The 20,591-nt window shown below is 31.7% G+C and overlaps 1 protein-coding gene and 1 long non-coding RNA gene across 2 annotated transcripts; both read right to left on the bottom strand.

Annotated features, from left to right (window-relative positions):
* Positions 1-799: 799 nt before the first annotated feature.
* Positions 800-3,308, bottom strand: LOC121116415 (uncharacterized). The gene is made up of 2 exons (XR_005863851.2): positions 1,416-3,308; positions 800-1,349 (listed from the first exon to the last, which is right to left on the bottom strand). It is a non-coding gene; the product is annotated as an uncharacterized lncRNA (long non-coding RNA).
* A 14,492-nt stretch (positions 3,309-17,800) lies between these two features.
* LOC121116414 (epidermal retinol dehydrogenase 2) lies at positions 17,801-19,724 on the bottom strand. Its single transcript, XM_040710667.2, has 4 exons — positions 19,308-19,724; positions 18,793-19,199; positions 18,555-18,726; positions 17,801-18,276 (listed from the first exon to the last, which is right to left on the bottom strand). Exons 1-4 carry the CDS (start codon positions 19,529-19,531, stop codon positions 17,985-17,987), a joined length of 1,095 nt encoding a protein of 364 aa, XP_040566601.1. The 5' UTR covers positions 19,532-19,724; the 3' UTR covers positions 17,801-17,984.
* Between the last annotated feature and the right edge of the window lie 867 nt (positions 19,725-20,591).

Below are 20,591 nucleotides of genomic sequence, written 5' to 3'. Positions count from 1 at the left end.
TCCAAAAATTTGCAATTTTTAATCAAATTTTTGGTGAATATGAAAAATTTGTTCACTTTAAAATCTTTTTTTTTTTTTCCTTTGTCTACCCATTTATCTTTTTTCAATTTAAGGTATACACATCGCTACAAATGTAATTTCCACTGTTATCTCATATATCACACTCAATCTCATCAAAATTAATGAGAACATTTTATGTACCAAAAGTCCGTTAAATGTAATTAACATTTCATAGAAGTTTTTATCAAAAATGAAATTGAAAAATGAAAAGTTAAACTATATTAATCAAAAATTATATCTTGTTGATCCCACATCTAGTAATGTTATTATTAATTAGTGTAATTTTGAGTCTTTGTCAACTGTATATCAAGAAATATAATATATTTAATTTTTAGGTTAATTTTGAATCCAAGTTGGTTAAGTCTGTCAGAATAAAGGATGCCCATTAATGGAGGGTTAAAATCTAGTGTAGGACTAATGGATAAATAAAAATAAGTTGCGTGATATAATAAGTCTACCTTAGTTTGCGTTTATTTTGTGTTACATGGTTTCCCTTCTATACCTAAATAATACTAGTATATATTCATGCACTAAAACGAAAATATAACCTGTACATTTCGGGGAACCACTATTAAAGCTACGTATTAGTATAAACACGTCCAAATATCACTCATTTTATTTACATTTTAATAAAATGAAATTTAAATTGTTTAAAAGTATGAAAAATACTCGATATATGAACCTCAAACTACGGACTTAAAGTCACCATTTATCAGGAAATAATAAATAATACAATCAGTTATCATTAAATAAATATATATTTCAAAACCAAATTAATATCATAGAGCTCCTTTCTTCTCAGATTTCAACTTCTTTAACCCAATTACAAGGGTTGACTATAATGAATACAGATATAAAATGCACATTCACTTACATCAATAATATAAAATACTATTAAATTAATGAAATGAAATGAGCCTGAATAACATTTGAGGACTCGATGAAAATATTCAAGGACTTGAACATGACTTGAGATTCGAAGTGGATATACAGTATAAGAACGTTTCCCCTACTCAGATTAATGTTGTGTCGTAAGCTGCAGGACTGGAACCGACACTCCTAAATCTTTTAAGACTCATAATTAAATATATCTGTAGAAAGGATTATACTCCTACTAGAATTAACGCTTTCCTTAGTCACAATATACTAAACTTTGGAATCCAAGACGAGTTGCAAGACTTAGCAATGGAGTCCAAGTCAAGTTTGTAGTCTTTGATTGTGAGATATGCACTCAAGTCCAACTTGAGTCGCAAGTCTCGAGTTCAAGTTCCCGCCTATGACCATCGTATCTTAAAGTATACATTTATTATTATAATAACAATTAATAAATCCTAAATGTATAATTGAAAACTCACCTTCTCTTTGGCGGGATATTCAAATAAGGAAAAATCCAAGAACAAAATAATTTCTTCTTTCCCCACAGCAATTTTAGAGTGGGAGGCGTGCTTTATCACTCTTTGTTATTTATAAATTATAATTTATATCCCAGTAAAAAGCAAGGAGTTCTAATACTATAGCATTAAAACTCATTAAACAAGGGCACTGTTTGTTTTTGTTATTGGTCTCTTGTGTATATTAATTATTAATACAATTGACTTGGATTATCACTTATCAGTCTAATACGTTAAATATTTGAATTAAATATAAACGTTGGTATGTAAAAAATGAATATTGTTTATTTTATTAGTAAGTGCTCTAAAAATTAAAAGTTACAATCAGTGTCCCAACATTTTTTTTTTTCAAAGTCAAATTATTATTATTTCATTCTTGAGGACGGAAGACATGAAATGATATAAGTATTGAGTAGTTAGGTGTGAACGTTTTCATGAAAAAGTGAGGATTTCTTTGGGAGTTATCAAGCTTGGGCTATGTCGAATACTATCGCTAGTATATCTATAAAGCGATATCTAATGTGTTTTGAAACAATATCTGAATCCAACCTTCCAGTTAAGAGCCATTACTCTAGTTTGATAGCCAAGCAGGATGAAAACCTTGAAAAATCACAGGGAAATATACATGTGTAGAGTTATCGACTTTCTAGGAAATAAGTATGGCCACATTTTGACATATAAAACTCACTTTTGTTACAAGTGGGGTTGGGAGAGAGGGATAGGGGAGTACTGAAGGACATCTTAATTGGAATATCTGCCATAGCCAAAGGTTAATAGAAATACAAGGTTACTTATACCATAACGCGTCTACGACTGATGTTTGACTTCCCTCACGCCTTTAATATTGACGTCATAGTAACTGAGTGGTTGCGTGTTTTTGTCAAAATCAGTTTTTTACTGCCCAACAGTTGGTACAATACATTAAATTGAAAATTTTAGCAATAATGACGTCATAGACTATGAGTGACCGCGTGTTTTGTCAAAATCTGCCCATCTTGCCCAGGTGTCGGTACAATACATCAGATCGAAAATTCAAGCCCGATTACATGATGGTCTAACCTTGTGTTTCTATTAACCTTGCCAAGTCTACATTCAAAAAATAATACAAATCCATTATTTGATCAAAATCTTTTATTTTAATTGACATATAAATGCATGTTCATACATCATTAACTTGATTAAATTAATTTATTATGTCATAGTAAATTTAATAGATCCTTAGTAAAATCCTGATCCTCCTTGGGTTCCAACACCGTACATTGCTCTCAGCTTGTGAAGGTTAATCTGTTTCTCGACTAGATCACAGTCTGATGCTTTGAAAGCACAGTGATTGTTTGATGGACAGCAAATAGGAGGACCACCCGCCATACAGCAATAATCTCCACAGGGTGTTCCATCACATTCAACTCCTTTTTTCAATGCTTTTGGTACGTTAAGTCTCCTCAACAGATTATCATTGGATAGTGATGGAGAACCCTTTGTGATAGCTCCCAAAACAAGGAAAATAACAAGGATTGTTAAAAAGTATTTCATGATTCCACTCTTGGTGATAGGTGACTGAAAAAAAAGAAATGTATAAATTTTGTAATAGAAGCCACTTTTATCGCTTGCTGTTATTATAAATACAGGGATTCATAGTGATAAGACTGTTTGAACTATCTCTTCTTATTTAATTAGCCTTGGTAAATAATTGCTTCTGATAAACAGAAGTATATGTTGTAAATCCTTTCTTTTAAGCAGGGCCGGCCTTAGGCCATAGTAGCCTATGCAATAGCAGTGGACCCCCACTAAATTAAAAAAATAGATTCTTAAATGTCCAAAAAAGGAAATTTAAGATTACATACTTTTAAAGGCCCCGCATTTTATTTAAAAATAATAAAACAAAATTCGAAATTAAATTCTTTTTTTTTTTAAACAAGGAAGGAAAGAAGAGATCCTCCACATTATTTATCTTCCCCCATTATTAGTGCCCTGTGCAATTAGTTTAGTTTAGAGTCCGACAATAATTAAGGCCGGCTCGTAAGTACGATTATTTCAATCATTAAAATTTCAACTTCCAGTTTGTAACTGGATTTCATTTATGACTCTAGAGTGGAGTAGTTTCTAATGAATAAAACACCTTAAAAATTAGAAAATGAAAAACAGTTGATGTTTTTTTATATTATTATTTTATACAAGGTGACATATATAAAGTGTGTCGCCGACACAGTGTCGGTAAGAAACTTAGAACGCAGTCTGGTTGATGTTAGCTGAGATCTTTTTTGAGTGCGTCACAATGGAGCCAAGTTCAGTGTTACGGAGTAGTGTTAAATGTTAACTCATATTATTCTGAGAATTATGTCCTAGAGGTTATAGACGTATTTGTGCTCTGGCAACCTGTACAAATCCTTCAAATCTCTACTGTTTTTCTATATTTATTTGAAAATTTATTTTTTGACCAATTTTTCATAAAAAACAACTTTTAATTAATTTTTTTAAATAATTTTAGTACCGTAATCGTAGGAGGGTAAAGATTTACACTAATAGTATTGTCTGATGAGAAAATAAAATACTATATTATGTATTAATACAAATGTTTTAATGAATTTCCTCCTAAATTGGGTCATCTGTGACGTCATCAAAATAGCACGTAAACAAATCTTTTAATGAGACGCCTTATATATAATTACCTTGATTTATAGTTGGTGGGGCCGTAAATATCATTCTCTAAAAATGAATTATTGCCTCTCTCTCGTGTAAATTTATTTAAAAATGGATAATAAAATAAAACTATATGAATTTAAATATAATTACGATATTTTCCAGTACTAATGCTATCTTAAATGTTTTCAGGTTCTCCTTTATTTAGCATACCGGTAGTTGCATAAATACGCGGACTATTTGTGGCAAATAATTAAATGTGTAATAAAATTCGTATGACGTATTTTTTTTTTTTTTGAGAATTATATAATAGAGAATTTATTCTCGTATAAAATTTAATATAATTACTGAATATAACCGCCATCAGCTGCTATGACACCCTCCAAGCGCCCGCAGAAGGCCTTGCACACATTGATGATGTAATGGTCTTCCATGGGTGCCCATTGCTCATTGACGATGGTCTTCAATGAGTCCAAATTCGGGTGGCGGGTAGCACAGGCCTTCTTCTCAATTTGCCATCACACACTGTAGTCAAGGGGATTCAAATCAGGTGATTGAGGTGGCCAAATGTTTTTGTGAAGGCCTTCTTCACCTCATCCACATTGATTTTTCGTGGTTTGCCGGTCCGAACACCCTCCTTCAGATCTTTTCCCTCCTTGACAAGCTTCTGGACCTTGAACACAGTAGTCCTGGATAGTCCAGTGTCCTTGATTATCTCCTTGACAGACCTACCGACGCGGAGGAGAGTGGCAACTATATGACGTTTGGCCTCGTGATTCATCGTACACGACTTTGTTTGATGCGAGTAAGAAAAACAAAAACAAAGGCAAAAGATTTACCGAGTTACTTGTGTTGGAATTTTTTATTTCCGGTCACGGAACTTTGAGATATAAGCGTTTAAAAATTAGTCCGCGTATTTATACAACTACCGGCATATATTTATACATAAATGTATAATCATTTTCTCCCCTCAAAATCATATAACAGGCAGCGGACATAAAAATTGTTTTAATTCAGTAATACCATTTGTCTCTCTCCCTCTTTCTCTTTGTGCTCTTACAAAAATCCCATCTCTTCGTATGAGTTTTGACTCATCAATCAATTTTTTTCTATCATTCCTTGCAAAGATAAACTATCTTTTTCTATAATATTTTATTTTTCCTCAGAAAGCAAATATGTACAAAATGGAAGCTTATTTGCTATGATGAATAATCAGTCAAGATAGTATTATCAAAATTATAAGTATTTATGCTCGAATCTAAGTCAAGTCCGAGTTTTCAGGGTAATTAAAGTGTCCAGTATCATACCTTTGATGTCAGAGACTTAAGTAGGACCCTCTCTTTAATGGGGGTCCCACGTTTGGTGGATTAATATGTAACCTTATTTTCAAAAATATTTTTATTCCCGTTTAAAAAAGATCATTGGAAAAAATGGTCGTTTCATTTGATAAAAAAGTGAAAATATTCAAAAGGAAAGAAAAAAAGGGGCCAGCACATTTATTTTTGCTCCAGACTCACTCACGACGCTAAAAACTACCCTGGTTTCTAATTGTAATCAAATCAAGAGTCTTAGTGATACAAGTCAAATTTCATAAAAATGAAAGGGAGCGGGGATCAAATTGTCGCCAAAATATCTTTCTACAAAAAACAACACAAAATATACATGTTTTAACTTTTTTATTGAAAATCAAAACTATGACGAGCATATAGGTATAAAGTAGCCATTCATTTGATATAATCACTGTTGGCATTAATAACGGCCTCAATACGGCCTCTGAACCGGCCGCAGGCTCTTCTGACCATCTCATTGTCCATGTTGCCGAATACCTCCTTGATGGAGTCCATCAGGCTGGCCTTGGTGCTATGGGGATGTCTGTTGGTATGTCTCTCGACATAGCCCTAGACAAAATAGTCCAAAGGATTAAGGTTGGGAGAGTTAGGAGGCCACAAATCCTTAATTACGACGTCATAACAGTTCTCTGTTAACCACTGCATGGAGATTTTGGACACATGGCAGGGTGCTGAGTCCTGTTGCCGCACCCAGGGCCTGTCTCCGGCCTTCATGGACCAAGTAGGGTCATCCTCAACCATCTCTTTCACCTTGTCGACAAAGTCGGTGTCCCTGACCTTCCTGTCGGCGCCCTCCTCCTTGGGTGCCCTCTTTATGGTGGCATCAACATCCCAGGTGTCCTCTAGCTTCTTACGGATACGCTGAACAGTCCGTAAATTCACTCCTAAGGTTGAAGCAATCGTTGAATTGGAGATTTCACCTCCATTATTAACCAATGCCATGACTACGGCGGACCTCGAAAGCTCCTCGTTCCACTTATAGCTCTTTATCTCCTCATATGATGACGGCATGATGCTAACTGAACTACGTATCGTCAGCTGATAAGAATAGCTTTCCTATTTGGTAACCGGTTTTTTATTTGATAATGTCGTCTTCAAGTTATCAAGGTTTAAAGTAGGCGACAATCTGATCCCCGCTCCCTGTACATTTTATTAGTGTTGGATATAGAAATATAAAATACAATAGCGAAGGAAATTCTCTGACGCCGCGAAAGGAGACAAAAGAATATTGAAAGTTTCGAAAAACAATCGAAAATATAGTATTTTTCCCAATAATATCCAACATTTTTTTCAAATTAAAGGCAGCGTATCTTATTCAAATAAAATATACGAATATATATAGTCCCAGGTTGAACAATCCGACTTTTGTAACCTATAATTATACCTCCAGAGCGGCAACTCTTACAAAATCCTGCAAATTTGGATCCATTCTCAGAAGATTGTGACCCTGAGCAAGAAACGATTCAAGAACCTGGTAATGACAAATGAAATTTAGAATGATGGGGAGGAACGTTCGGACAGGGAAAATATTTGCTTTTTCGCTGAAGCATTTTAATAATAGAATTAATGTATTATTTAGGTCTGTCCAGAATCTGAATGTTTGTATCATAGATCTAGAGGATTTTCAATACTTTTTTGAATTATTCTTATTAAGGATAATTAATTTGGGTTATAGTCTTACAAAAATAGTGGACATGGACCCGTCTATTGCATTAATCTCATATTTTACTCAAAGCGTATAAATCATATATAATTTGGGAAAACCTGAAAGTCAAATTATTCAAGGGACCAAATTTTGGAGCATACTAAGGAATTTTAATCAATTTTAGGATGAATAATGAATGATTCATGAATTGAATTAGAATCAAAATAATCTCCCAAATACATTATTCATATTTGGAAAGGATAAATAAAATAATGTTTAATCTAAAAATTGGAATAAAACATTAATCTGTAAGTGTTTATATAAAATAGTATCTGGTCAGGCTAAGACGTGGGTCCCAATTTTTTTTTTTTTTTTTTTGGGAGTGATATAAGGGGGCTCATACTCTACCCAAAATACGAAAATTGTTTTTACAGCTCGAATGACTAGATAGGGTTTTGAGTTATAAATTAAAAAGTGACTGGCGTTTTAAAAAACAATCTTACGAGTAGCAACATTTTCTAAATTTATTCAAAATCAAAAAAGTTATTGCAAAATCAGAAAGTAGTAAAAATTTCACTTTCGTTTCTATTTCAGCTGCAAAAAAAAAGTATTTCCAATGGAATATTAGATTCGCAAAGAAAATAAATTTTGTAGAAATTTGTCTGGAAACTTGTTGATATACAAATTTGACATGTTATGTTAAAAAAGAGTGATTGCTCTAATCTCTTTTCCTACACAAGGTATTAAGTTCCTCGAACAGCTGATTGATAAGAAAATAAAACGCATAAAACGCCATAAATATGTACATCTTTTGAATCATAAATTTGATGACTTTTTCCTAAAAAGATTACAAAAAATTTACTCTACTAATGATCTAGAGGGTTTAAACTATATTGGCATTGGAAAAATTCAAGAAAAAGTCGCAATATACAGCTACATTTAATAACTTAAAATGACCTCCAAATTATCTTCGACGTTTTGGGCCAATAATTACCCTTCTAATAACATTTTACCTATCATATACTTTTCATGTATGAATAATTTAAATTTTTGATTGCTTTTTAAATATTTGTCGTTTGTAAGGAGTAATTGTTGAAAATTGTTTTTATGTTTTTATGAAAAATGTAAATGTAATGGCAGTTTAAAGTTCTTGGGACACTGGTGTCCCTCTGAGGTTGAAAGATATTTTTATCACCCTTCTTATTAGATTTTAAATTTGTTCAGGATGATAAGTGTATGTATTTTTTAGTAGTTTTTTCTATTAGAGTATTCATATTAAAGTAATCTTCATTTGTAGACAGATTAGCAAGTAATACGTTTACATACAAATATTTGTATGAATACTATATTATTAAAATGCAGAGTAGTTCATAAATGATAAGAATACAAAATTAATTGAATATGTTCTAGATATAGTAAGTGTAAAAACATTATTTTCAATATCCAAATAAATCTTCCCTTCAAAGTTGTAATTGACAAGAGTCCCATTAAACATTATGAAGGGCGTAAAAGGGCGACCCAATCGTCTGGAACAACGAAAATAAAAAATGTATCTTTTATAATGGGCAATCATAGTGGACATTTTCCAGCGTTTGAACAAAAGAAAAAGATGTGCTTACTCTGCAAGCAAAAATATATCAAATCGAACTTTGGTCCTTTTTATGGGCTGTAATCTTGCTTTATGCTTGGTAAGAAATAGAAATTGATTCGTTATGTTTCACATATAAAGTAGTTATTATATTATTATTAATCATTTTTTTGTTTGAATGAGAAATAAAAATAATATCAAAATAATTAATAAATGTTAAGAATTAAGCTCCAATGCGTAACTATGGTATTTTGTTTATACACAATAAAAGGTTACAGTTCACAGCCAGATGGACACCAGTGTCCCATCAAGTTCTGGCGAACGTATTGAAGGTATAAAAAGAATCATTCTAATTAGTACTAATATGATCAAAGAGATCAGGGATTGACTATAATTATCTTTGATTTTCTTTTCAATTCCTTGTGGTTCTAAAAGGGCTTAGGAAATTTTCGTCCAAAATCGGTCAAAATTGAAGTCAAGACTTACAAATAAGCCTAAAAAGAAAAGGTAATTTCAATTTAAAAGAAATTATACATGTTTTTACTATTGAAAAATATTGTTTAATCAATAGTTCTCAAGCCTTTTTCAGTGTGTATCACCTAAGAAAATAAATAGATCTCCATAGACTACTACCACTGCGAGCAAATTGAATATACAATATTATAGAAATCGTGTATGACAGTCAAAAATTGCAAAGAAAAAAAAAAGCACTCCATATATTATTAAATCAATTATAAAAATAGATTAAGTACTATCAGGTAAATAAATAATTTATATACTAAATTTCAATAGAATATGATAATGTCAACTATTGTGGTGGAATAACCCGAGTTCTCTCCTCAACTAGATATACCAGACAAAAATGTTACGAATGAACTGTTTTATTTATGTAAAACAATTAATATGTTGTGACCAAGATTTTGAATAATCGAGACCAAGAAAAATTGTGTTTCTTGCAAGAATTTATTTAAATCTAGTTTCTATAGTATTGGTCAGAACTAGGTAGGTTGAAAGGACTTAACTATTCAGAACACGCTCCATTTACCCCTCAAATTACACGTATATAATGAGCTGATAAAATTATCTATAGTTATATTAAAGTTCATTTTTCTCCTCAATTACTTAAAAGATTAAATTAATATATTTGTACAAAAATATGAAGGGGTATCTTAGTCCAAGGACTAAGATTTGAGTGGTAGTTTCCGAAGTGAGACACAAGGAATTGAATAATTTATACGCCACTAGCAAAGGATTACCCGACGTTGGTCGGTCAAGGAGGGAGTGAGAAATCACATTGAAAATGGTCAAATTAATTGACAAAATTAAAAAAATATTCAGAAAATACTTCTAAATACTAATAATTAAAAATATAAATGTTTCATTTGGTGTTGGGTTTCGGTTTGGAAATCCTAGACCGGTCTGAGACCGTTATTTTTTGTTGGACCGAATTAGTTTGGTCCAATAAAAAAGCTCGGTCTCATATAAAAACTCGGTCTAGATCGGTCCAATGGAAAAAATTGGTTTAGTTCGGTCCCAAAAAAAAAATCGGTCTAGACCGATTTTACAGATAAATTGTTTATAACATGACATCATATGTTTTTTCAAGTACGATGACGTTACACGAAGTTTAAACAGAGATAGCTCGGATTAATTTTCATCCGACCGTCTCTTATATATATACAGTATTTGTTCCAGAACTTATCGTGTACTTTAGAGATTTTTTTGCAAAAAAGAATGACAGTTGATCTATAAAAAAAAAGGTCTCTCATAATATATGAGATCATAAAAATCGATCCTTAAATTAAGACCCAAAAAAAAAAAAAAGCAGTACGTAAGCTGAGACTGAATCAAAATCGGTCTACAAAATTAAACCAAACAAAATTATTCGACGGTCTGGACCGAAAAATCGGTCCAAATCAGTCTAGAAAAAATTACTTAAGACACAACCGAAACAAAAATTCGGTTTCGTTGTCGAAAAAGATCCTAATAAATATATTTCCAATTCCCTTGGATTCTTCACACTATACAAATCCGGTTAAGGAAGATAATCTACAAAGTATCATTATCGCAACTCCCCCCCTCCGCCACCCAAAAAAAAACCCAACTAAAATTACCCTTATTATTCTAAGGTCTTGTAACCCTGTGATATTCTACATTAACATAACTAATTTATACATACGCAATAGGTTGGGTGACAATGAATTAACATAACATTCCGAGAATATGTACAACTATAATATATACATGTATAAATATATCATAGTATTATTATGTGCATATGTGAATTTAAAAAATGGCCTGGATGAGAAGTCTATTTTTTAAGTACTTCAAAAAATAACAAAATCGAAATTCTTGAAAAAAATTGCAAAAAAAACTTTTTTGCACTAATTTTGCAAAAATATAGTTAATAGAATTTTTTTGGAATTGTAAAATAAACAAAAGCCTAACAATATTTTTTTGGGTAATTGGAAAAAAAAACTGTTACATTTTTGCAAATATTGCAAAAGTTATGTTATAAAATATTCCGAAAATTAAAATACTCCTTGAATTATGTCGCTTTAGCATTTTTTTTTTTCGTGCAAAAGTCCTCGTTTTTTTGTCATTTCTTCTTAAAAAACTGAAAATTGACGTTTGATGAAAAATTGGAAAAAAAGAGAGAAAAATTAAAAATTATACAGAAATTGATAGATATTTCAGTTAAAGATCTATTTTTTTTTATTTTTTTTTTGAAGAATTTATATGCAAACGAATCTCTAGGCAAATTTCTACAAACTTGAAACCATGTACAAAACCCATACTCCATTAGAAGTTCATTTTTTTGCACCTGAAAAAAAAAAAAATTTGCAATTTTCCCCGACTTCTTTTGTAGGCCATAACTTATTTGATTTTGAATAAATTTAGAAAACGTAATTATTCGTATGGTTGTTTTTTGAGACGATAATAACTTATTGATGAATAACTCAACCCCTATTTAGTTTCCTTCAGCCTCAAAGAACTGTTTTTGTATTTTGGGTATAGCATAAGCCCCCTTTATATGACCTCCCCAAAAATTGACATCCCTGTCTTAACCTGTCCAAGCTCAAAAGAGGGGCCGATGCAAAATTTCAGCCTCCTAGGTTCAATGGTATGGGAACGTATAAAGGACATCTACATACACACACACACAATCTCTCATAAATCTGTATATAGATACAGATTCATGTAAAAATCCATTTACCACCTGTTCCCTTCCAACAGCGCTAGGAATTCTTAGAAGTGACCTACAAGAATGTATCACGTACCAACAATTGAGCCACCAGCATGTATATTTGTTGTTTATTTTCGTATACGCGTATGGAAAGGAGGAACAAAATGTTAAACAACTAAGTTGTCACTAATAAGGATTCTCTCCCGGGATTTATCAGGGGTTTACATCTACGGGAAATTCTGGATATATTACGTAAGTTCCATGATATACAGGGCTGGGGGAGTTATGTAAAACGCAATCGTACCCCCAAACACTATTTCAATTATCTGGTTCCTTTGACTTATTTATCTAATACACTTAACAAAAGGAATATACTTGACGCCGGATGCGTCAATTTAAAACCCATCAAATATTACTTTATTATTATGACGTCATCAATAGCAGATTCAAGCCTAAATTAACTAGGTTGTCTATTAAAAAAATTACAATTTGTGCAGCAAAACTCCCTCCTTGCATCTTTGAAGATATTTAAATCCTAAGGTTTGAGGCAATTATTATTATATTTGAAAGTAATCCCCCCCCCCTTTTTGTCCAACTCAAATGCTGTAGCTCATGCCAGCTCGATAAGGATGTGATCGAAATATGTTATTGATTACAAGAAATAAGTTATGCACAGAGAGCACAAGTACTTATGCACTATGCTTGACTTTGTATTATATTCTTTGCCGACATGTGGCCCCAGCATTATATATGATACCTAAGTAATGTATAAAATGTCGATTATTATATAGTTTACCTGAGACCAACAGGCATTATATAAATTACCTTGATATAATGCAAGATTTTCATACTTTGCCGGTAACATATATAAATATGAAGTTATAAGTAGGAGGTCTATGGCTAGAACATTCTAGCTATAATTCATTATTTTCTTCGTTTTTATATTATTCAATTCTAGTTATAGGAATGAAGAAAATAAAAAAATATCTAAAGGTCTCTAGGGAAGGATCGGTCAACAAGGGAAAACGAAACAATTCAATCAAAGGAACAGGAAGACTATGTTTAAGCTAATCATAATTGAGGACTACAAAAACCTACCTGCGTTGCCTTGAGCCGGGAACTCTGAAATCAATATGGAACGATATCTTCTTCTGGCGTGCGTTTTTTACTAGAGTGCAAATCAATTTATCAAATTAATAAAGTAATACAGTAAATTGAAGCTTCAACAGCTCATAATAACTTACCCTTTTTAAACTACTAAAAAATTAATTTTTTTATTGAAAACTTGACGCATAATTTTAATTGAACATAATTTTATAATGAAACACATATAATATGTTCAATATTCAAATGACATTGAAGAAAAAAAGGAACTAATTCACTATTCAATTTGATTTCAGCTTTTTTTAGTATTTAAATAATTTTTAGATGTACTTTTCTATTTTTTATTTACATGAAGATGGTTGTTCGCTTCAGACACAATTTTTTTTGCAAACATGTTCAACATTTTTCATACAATTTGATTAAAGAAAATGCTACTAAGAAGATGATTATTATTGCATTAAGATTTTATAAACCATGATGTAGTTTGATTAGGAGTAAAAGAAAACTTCGTGCACCGTTTACAAAAATACTTTTTTGGAGTAACCATAGATAAAATAATATTTTGCCTTTCTTTATTTGCAAAAATATGTTGTAATTGTTCATAGAGATGTCCTCCAAGAAGATAAATTGCATTACTGGCCTTTCTTAGACTATCTCTATTAATTTAATTGACAGAGGATTCTAATTCTTGATATTTTTCCAATTCATCTATTGCAAAAGTAATATCTCCATCTCTGAAGATAAGTACATTGTACAGCACTCCCAATTTAATGTTTTTAAAATAGAATGGGCAACATAGCCACATAAAAAAAAAATGAGCGGCTCCAGACCTTTAAGTAAATATAATTCCATTGCAGAATTGGAAGATATAAGGCTGATAATTGTAAAAACATCTTCTTCACTTGTATAGTTAGGCTCTTTTTGTATTCACTTAAATTGATACAATTGATGATATTGATTTTTAAAAGTAGGCTAACATTTTTTTTTCAGCCTAAAAAACTTGTCGACAACTGATAGAGTAATTTCCACCAGCAAGCTGTCTATACCACCCAAAAAGCCTTTCAAATTGGGTCCAAATTTATTTAAGGAAGATAAAAAACTTTACTTTATTTCTATCCAGTAAATATTTAACTAAATGGGCTAGTCCTATGGATGTATGATAGGCTGTATGAAATGTCTCGGAAGATAAACCACCTCCATGATTCTTTGAGAGTGTTTCCCATTTTTTAATCCATTCTGCAAACTTAATCAAGAAATCCATTTGTTCCCGCTCATTTACAGAAAATGGTTTTAATGAATCGTCTCTCTTTAAGACGTACATAGTATTAGAGTTCACATTTATGTAATTCTAAAAGTGCTTAAGACTATCCATAACTTTTGTTGTTTTTTTTAAGCACCTGAATTGATCCTCTTTCTACACATAATGGTTACTTGTATTCAGAGTGGTCCCGTGAAAAAAAACCTTACAGAAAGATCAACATTACACTTTTCAATTGGTTGTGGATCAATTACTTTATGATTAAGCTTGTGTTCTAATTTCAATCCCTGACCTAGCTCCATATAGTAGATGTGAGTTAAATGCCCAAATTCGGCTACAAGAATAACATCCTCATTTCAAAAGATGGACATGATAATTTTCGTCTGCTAGTAAAGTTGTTATAAATTTTTTTGAAGATACGTACCGAATTGAATAAGATAAATATTTTTCTATCGGAAGTGGAAAAAGGGTTCAGTATATATCTAGGTAAAATTTCATTTACTAGTTCATCCCTATATAAATTTCTGTTTGAGGCATGTATATCTATAATGGTTGTAAATTTAGGCCAACTTTGGTAACTACTTCAAGAACTTTCATATAACATTGTTTTATAATGGAAGATTTAATATTTGAGATTGGTACCATAGCTACCATGTGACTGTATATCCCAAGTATACTCTTCACCATAAAACAAAGTATGGTTTTAGAATAGTTTTCATTCATATCACATCCAAAAAATTGCCACCACTAAATTCAACTCTCTGGGAGGAATAGACTTTGTCAATTATTATAGAAAAATACTTGTCCTTTTCATCCAATAATTTATCTCTAGATTTTAAATAATCAATTGTTGAAACTAGCACTCCTCCTTGAACTGAGAACACACTTGTTATTCCTCTTATACGCGATTCAGATGGCACTTTGTTGGCATATTAGAGGAGTTAAGATGCCTTAGTAGACTAAAAACAAATTGGAATAAATCTACATTTATTACAACTATGCTGGAAAAACCGTTTTAAATCTCTTGGAAATGCAGGAAAAAGAGGAGGTGGATCTTTTGTTAATTATAGTCAACAAAACTAGTACATACGATACGGAGACCACTTATATGGAAAATGCTCTACGAAAACGGATAATATTCCCCAAAAAAGCACCATCTGAACCTAATTAACAGAATAAAAGTGTTAAATCAAATATTAATTCCTTCACTGAACCATTGGTTCAAAGTAACAAACTACAATCATACAATAAGTCGAAAATTTGTGAAGATATGTGAAAAATAACACATAAAGTGACATAAAAACTTAAAAAACGAGAGAATATACGTGGAAAAATATAAAGGTGGACTTGGAGTAATAAATATAGATGCTCACTGGATATTGATGGCATGTTCGATGACAAGAAAAAAAACTCAAAAAATGATGGGGCCTTGTTGAGGGAATTGATATACGATAAATAATTGTGACCATCCTCCTTGAACAGAAGCAATGAAGAACATAATTAAAAATAAACAGGTGCCGCTATCTCTGTTCAAGAATATAGATATAATTTACTCACATATCACTTATCACTAAGATGAATATTGAAACGTTAAGTTAAGGAATAAGACCCGTCGAGGAATTAATGGAATCAAACAATATAACTGATCCAGCCGTAGCATTACTGATGTTGCAAATAAACTTGAGATATAAAAATGAATTAAGGAATAAAGCCACAAATTATTCTAACCAATCAATGAGGGGTAAAATTTTGGAGGGAAGAGGAAGTGAGGGAAATTTTTTTGCATCTTTTAAAAAGGACTGGAATTGAGACAGGCTAACTGATAAATTTCTGCCATGGAATCTATGAGAAGGATCTAACTTCGAGCCAAATGCTCAACAGATATAAAACTGCATCAGGATCATTCTATGTTGGAAACACCATGACCTAGTTTTTTTGAACAAGAAAAAAATACAAATTATAACAATATACTTGTAAATACGATATAATATTTGAAATAGACATGACAATAATAATAAAAAAATCCAGATTCTCTAATTTGGTTATATAAAGCTGGGCTTGTATTGTGCCAAAGTATTGGAATTCCTACAAATTTTGGAGAGTATCTTCGTCTTTTTGCACTTCTTCAGTGAAGGTGAAGTTGTTCTATAATAAAGCTGATATGATATCTCAATGTCCTACTTTATGGTTGAAACTAATTTGGGTTCATTCTGTTTATTTTATAAATATGCTAGAATGTTATTGATATCAGAATAACGGCTCAGACTCTTTGATGAACATATATGATTCACTTCAACAATAAGTATAGTAATATGACTATAGTAATACTGACTGTTTGAAAAAATTGAGAAAGAGAGGTCGTTATTCACTTTTAAACCAAAAAAAAAAAAAAAAAAGTAAGGAACAAGATCCTGTGATGATAAGGCGAAAAACATGACGAAGTCTTCATTATATATGTATTACATTAATGCCTTTGGGTAAACACGATTTATCCAGGGTGTTTTTTTTTATATCCGTGAAATTTGATTCTTATCTTCTTTAAATAAACGTCAAATTTGAAAATAAGATGAAGTCTATCTTGCTCAAATCTGGAAAAAATAACAAGGCACTTTAAATTTCTTTGAAATGTTAATATGCCTTTTCTAAAGTATAACTAGGGGGGTTAATTCATGAAAATTAGCAAATTGAAGAAAAAATCCGGCCCCCCGCTTCCCCCAAAATTACTTTTTTCACCCATTAATCTGTATTTTTTTAATATTTCTGCAAAGTAATAGAAAGAAACTTGCGAATGTGGGATCATTAAAGCCTTTTTAAAGTAAAAGTTATATAAAATTTTAAGTTTATAAAGTACATTTTCATCGATTCTAGTTATGCGCAAATTGAGTTTTAGCCAGCGAGTTAGGCCCGATTTTTTACAATTAGTGTTGTGTGTGTCAGTACAAGAACTTCTTTTTTAAAAAGAAGAAAATAAGCAAAGTTGAGTGACGTCTTCAAGGACCGAACTGAATTGAGACTGAATAGGACGGGACTGCAGTCTTCAGTTCTAAATAAGGACTGAGACAACACTATTCGCAATTATACAATTCTGAGTTTTTTGTTACAGATCGAATGGGGACAATGATAAAAATAATAATACATTTTGGGAAAACTTGCTTTTATTTTATTATTTCCCCTAAAAATATTAAAAGAAATACTTAAACTTCACTTCACCTTATGTCATAACGGAATTCCAATATTCTCAACCCTATCTTATTCATATCAATCACAAATTAATTTAACTGAACTTTCTGCGGGCCTTGTGGATAGGTGTATAAACATATAAGTTATAAGTATAATAAGCCATCTATTCATGATACTTAAAACACTTATCTCTAAAGGGTATCATTTAGACATCTTTATTCATTTATAGATAACTATTGGCTTGCATATATGAAATAAGAAAATATATCGAATCAACATTACTTATAACACAATTACAGGATATACTAATTGCATGTCTTGAATACATATATCTACATTAATTACTATGATGACTGCAATAAGATTCAGAGTACAAAAAATATAACAAAAAAAACCGATTATTCCCATATTATCTTTATTTTGAAACAAACACAAAAAACTATTAAATTGACTAATGTATCATAAAATTAATGCTATTGGCATACCCAGTTTTAAAGATAAATACATAACTCTTAAGTCATGTTAAAAAACACTCTAATAAATAACTAAGAAGTAACTTTGAAATTAAAGAAAGTAAGACATTCATTGTTGATCATAGTCGACACCAATTCCGCTATCCAAAAAGTCTGTAATGAGTAATTGAACACGAGAGGGAAGGATCCTTATGATCGACATAAGGTAGTATAAAATATTTGGAATAAAAACAATAGCGTTTCCTTGTCTCATGTTACTGATAATAACTTCGGCAGCCCTTTCCGGGGTTTCGATATCCAAAATGTCAGGAAACCGAACACGGCGGTTCTTTATCATTCCAGTGTCCACTAAAAATGGTGAAACAGTCATCAAATGTATGCCGTGTGCACGATTTCCCTGTCTAAAATAAATGAAAAAGACGTTTTAAATATTACTCAACCAATACATTCAATTACAAGTGTAGATTGATAAGTCAGATAAAATAGAATGAAGCAATACTACTAAAACAAAGAATTTAGTTTGTTGGAATGTAACATAGTTTAGATGGGACTTATACATTATATGTAGATATTTTTAAAAGTGATGATTTGACAACTCTTCAAATGGGACAACTTGTTCTTTCTTTTTTAAGTGGAAGAAAATAAGTGTGTACTGTTAATTAATGAAAGTATGTAATACCTAAGCTCAATGAAAAGTGCCTCCATCATTCCTTTAATCCCAAATTTGGAGGCTGTATATGGAACCATATTAGGCACTCCTGCGTGTCCAGCAAATGATGCCATGGCCACTACATAGCCTGTGTCTCTTGCTATCATTTGTGGTAAAATAGCTCTTAGAACCCATAACTGACCTGAAAGTATTGAACGTTCAAATGTACAGAGCTAGAAGGCATAAAAGAAAATTATATCCCAATTACCCAACAAATTGGTAGAAATGATTCTTTCAATTTGATCAAAGTCATGTTGTACAAATGGTTTACAACACAAAGTGCCTGCATTATTTATAAGAATATCAATATCACCCACGCTTTTCTTAATTACATCAATAGCAAGCTTAACGTCTTTTTTCGATGACACATCACAGGTGACAGTCCATGTCTTGATATTTGGAAATTGTTTCTTGATTTCAGCGGAAGTTTCTTCATTTTCATTAATTAAAAAATCTAGGCACACAATATTCGCTCCATTTCTTGCTAGCTCAATTGCCAGTTGTCTTCCAATCCCATTTCCTGCTCCAGTGACTAAGGCGTTGAGTCCTTCGATACTTTTTCTCTCCCGTGGAATGAAATATCGATAGATTAAACGAGCATACTCTAATATAGCACTATTTAATAAAGACAAAATGTATGATCATAATATCAAATAGTTCAATAAATAAATGTATATAATAGTTAATATCAAGTGGGCATGTCATACTAATCAGAGAATTTACCTTATCAAGAATATAAAAATATCAAATATAAGAATGTTAATCCGGTATATAATAAGTGCAAAGCGTGGAAAAATGTCTATGCTAAAAAGTTTTCCCGTCATTGTTGGGAGTTTACTTATAGGATCATTCGAGTACTGAATCCACGTATTTCTTCCGTGTATTGGACATTCATTTCGATAGCGCTTCCCCCTTAATTTTTCAACTGGGTTCGATAAGGGATTCATTCATAGATATGTAAATAATTAACCTTAATCAGTTGCTGCAAGGCTTTATTCCTATTCTCACGTATAGATAACACAAATATGTCGAACACTTTAGTGAACTAATTAATTATTCTACTCTACTCTACTCACTACTCAGTTCTAGCCTAGACGCATTTCACATGGATGTGCTATTTCTGATTACTTCTGACGTAACACTTGTTCAATATGAGCTCCCGCTTCATGAGAATTATCTTATGAACGGCAAACATCTTAGAGATGCAAGGACTAAAAGAGAAGGTCTGCTAAATACTATGGTCAATGGAGGTACAATTAAAACTCGAAATATGAGATACATTAATTAATTATTGTTTAATACAAATACGATTTTTGAGATATATATCCAGTAATTGTTTTTTGAATACTGTGCAATAATTTCATTTATTGTCCTTAGGACATAATGTACTTGCTGATAAAATATTATTTATTGATTTTTATTATAAACTGGATCCTGTTTTTGTGACTCAATGTTGTTTTAAAGAAGTTCAATTTCTTAATATTAAAAGAAATTGTTGTTGGTCAGAATGAAATGAAACTTGGAGGACGCATATATCTTATAATTGATTAACTTCTAATAATTACCGGGCCAACCGCTAATATTTACTCATCTCTATTATGCAAATTTTGAGAGGGGAAGAGTCATTTTCTTAGAATGTTCGAATAAAAAATGTTGTAGAACATATAATTAGCTATCGATTGCTCAGAAGAAGAAAAAAAATGTCCTATTCACCCCCATGATTTCTGAGTACGAGAAGAGGATTGAGAATGCAGCGCTCCTCCTCGCGGGATTATACCAGAATGCATCCTGGGAGAAGACTGGGCCCTTGAGGAAGACAATTTACAATGCATCCATGCGGTTGAAGGTTGAAGAGGACATCAGACACTCTCCAGAAGCAGGCAGAAAATAATCTGTGTCCGTCAACCCCCTGAAGTCGGCGTTGAAGAAAAAGCCGAATTCCTATTGACAAAAGAGGTGAGAAAAGTAATTATGGAGCGTGCAAAAAAGATCCTGTACCACCTCAAG

Source organism: Lepeophtheirus salmonis, chromosome 4, assembly GCF_016086655.4.
Source record: "Lepeophtheirus salmonis chromosome 4, UVic_Lsal_1.4, whole genome shotgun sequence".
Classification (NCBI taxonomy): domain Eukaryota; kingdom Metazoa; phylum Arthropoda; class Copepoda; order Siphonostomatoida; family Caligidae; genus Lepeophtheirus; species Lepeophtheirus salmonis.
The sequence above is the reverse complement of the archived record's forward strand: the minus strand, read 5'-3'. Positions and strand labels throughout refer to the sequence as shown.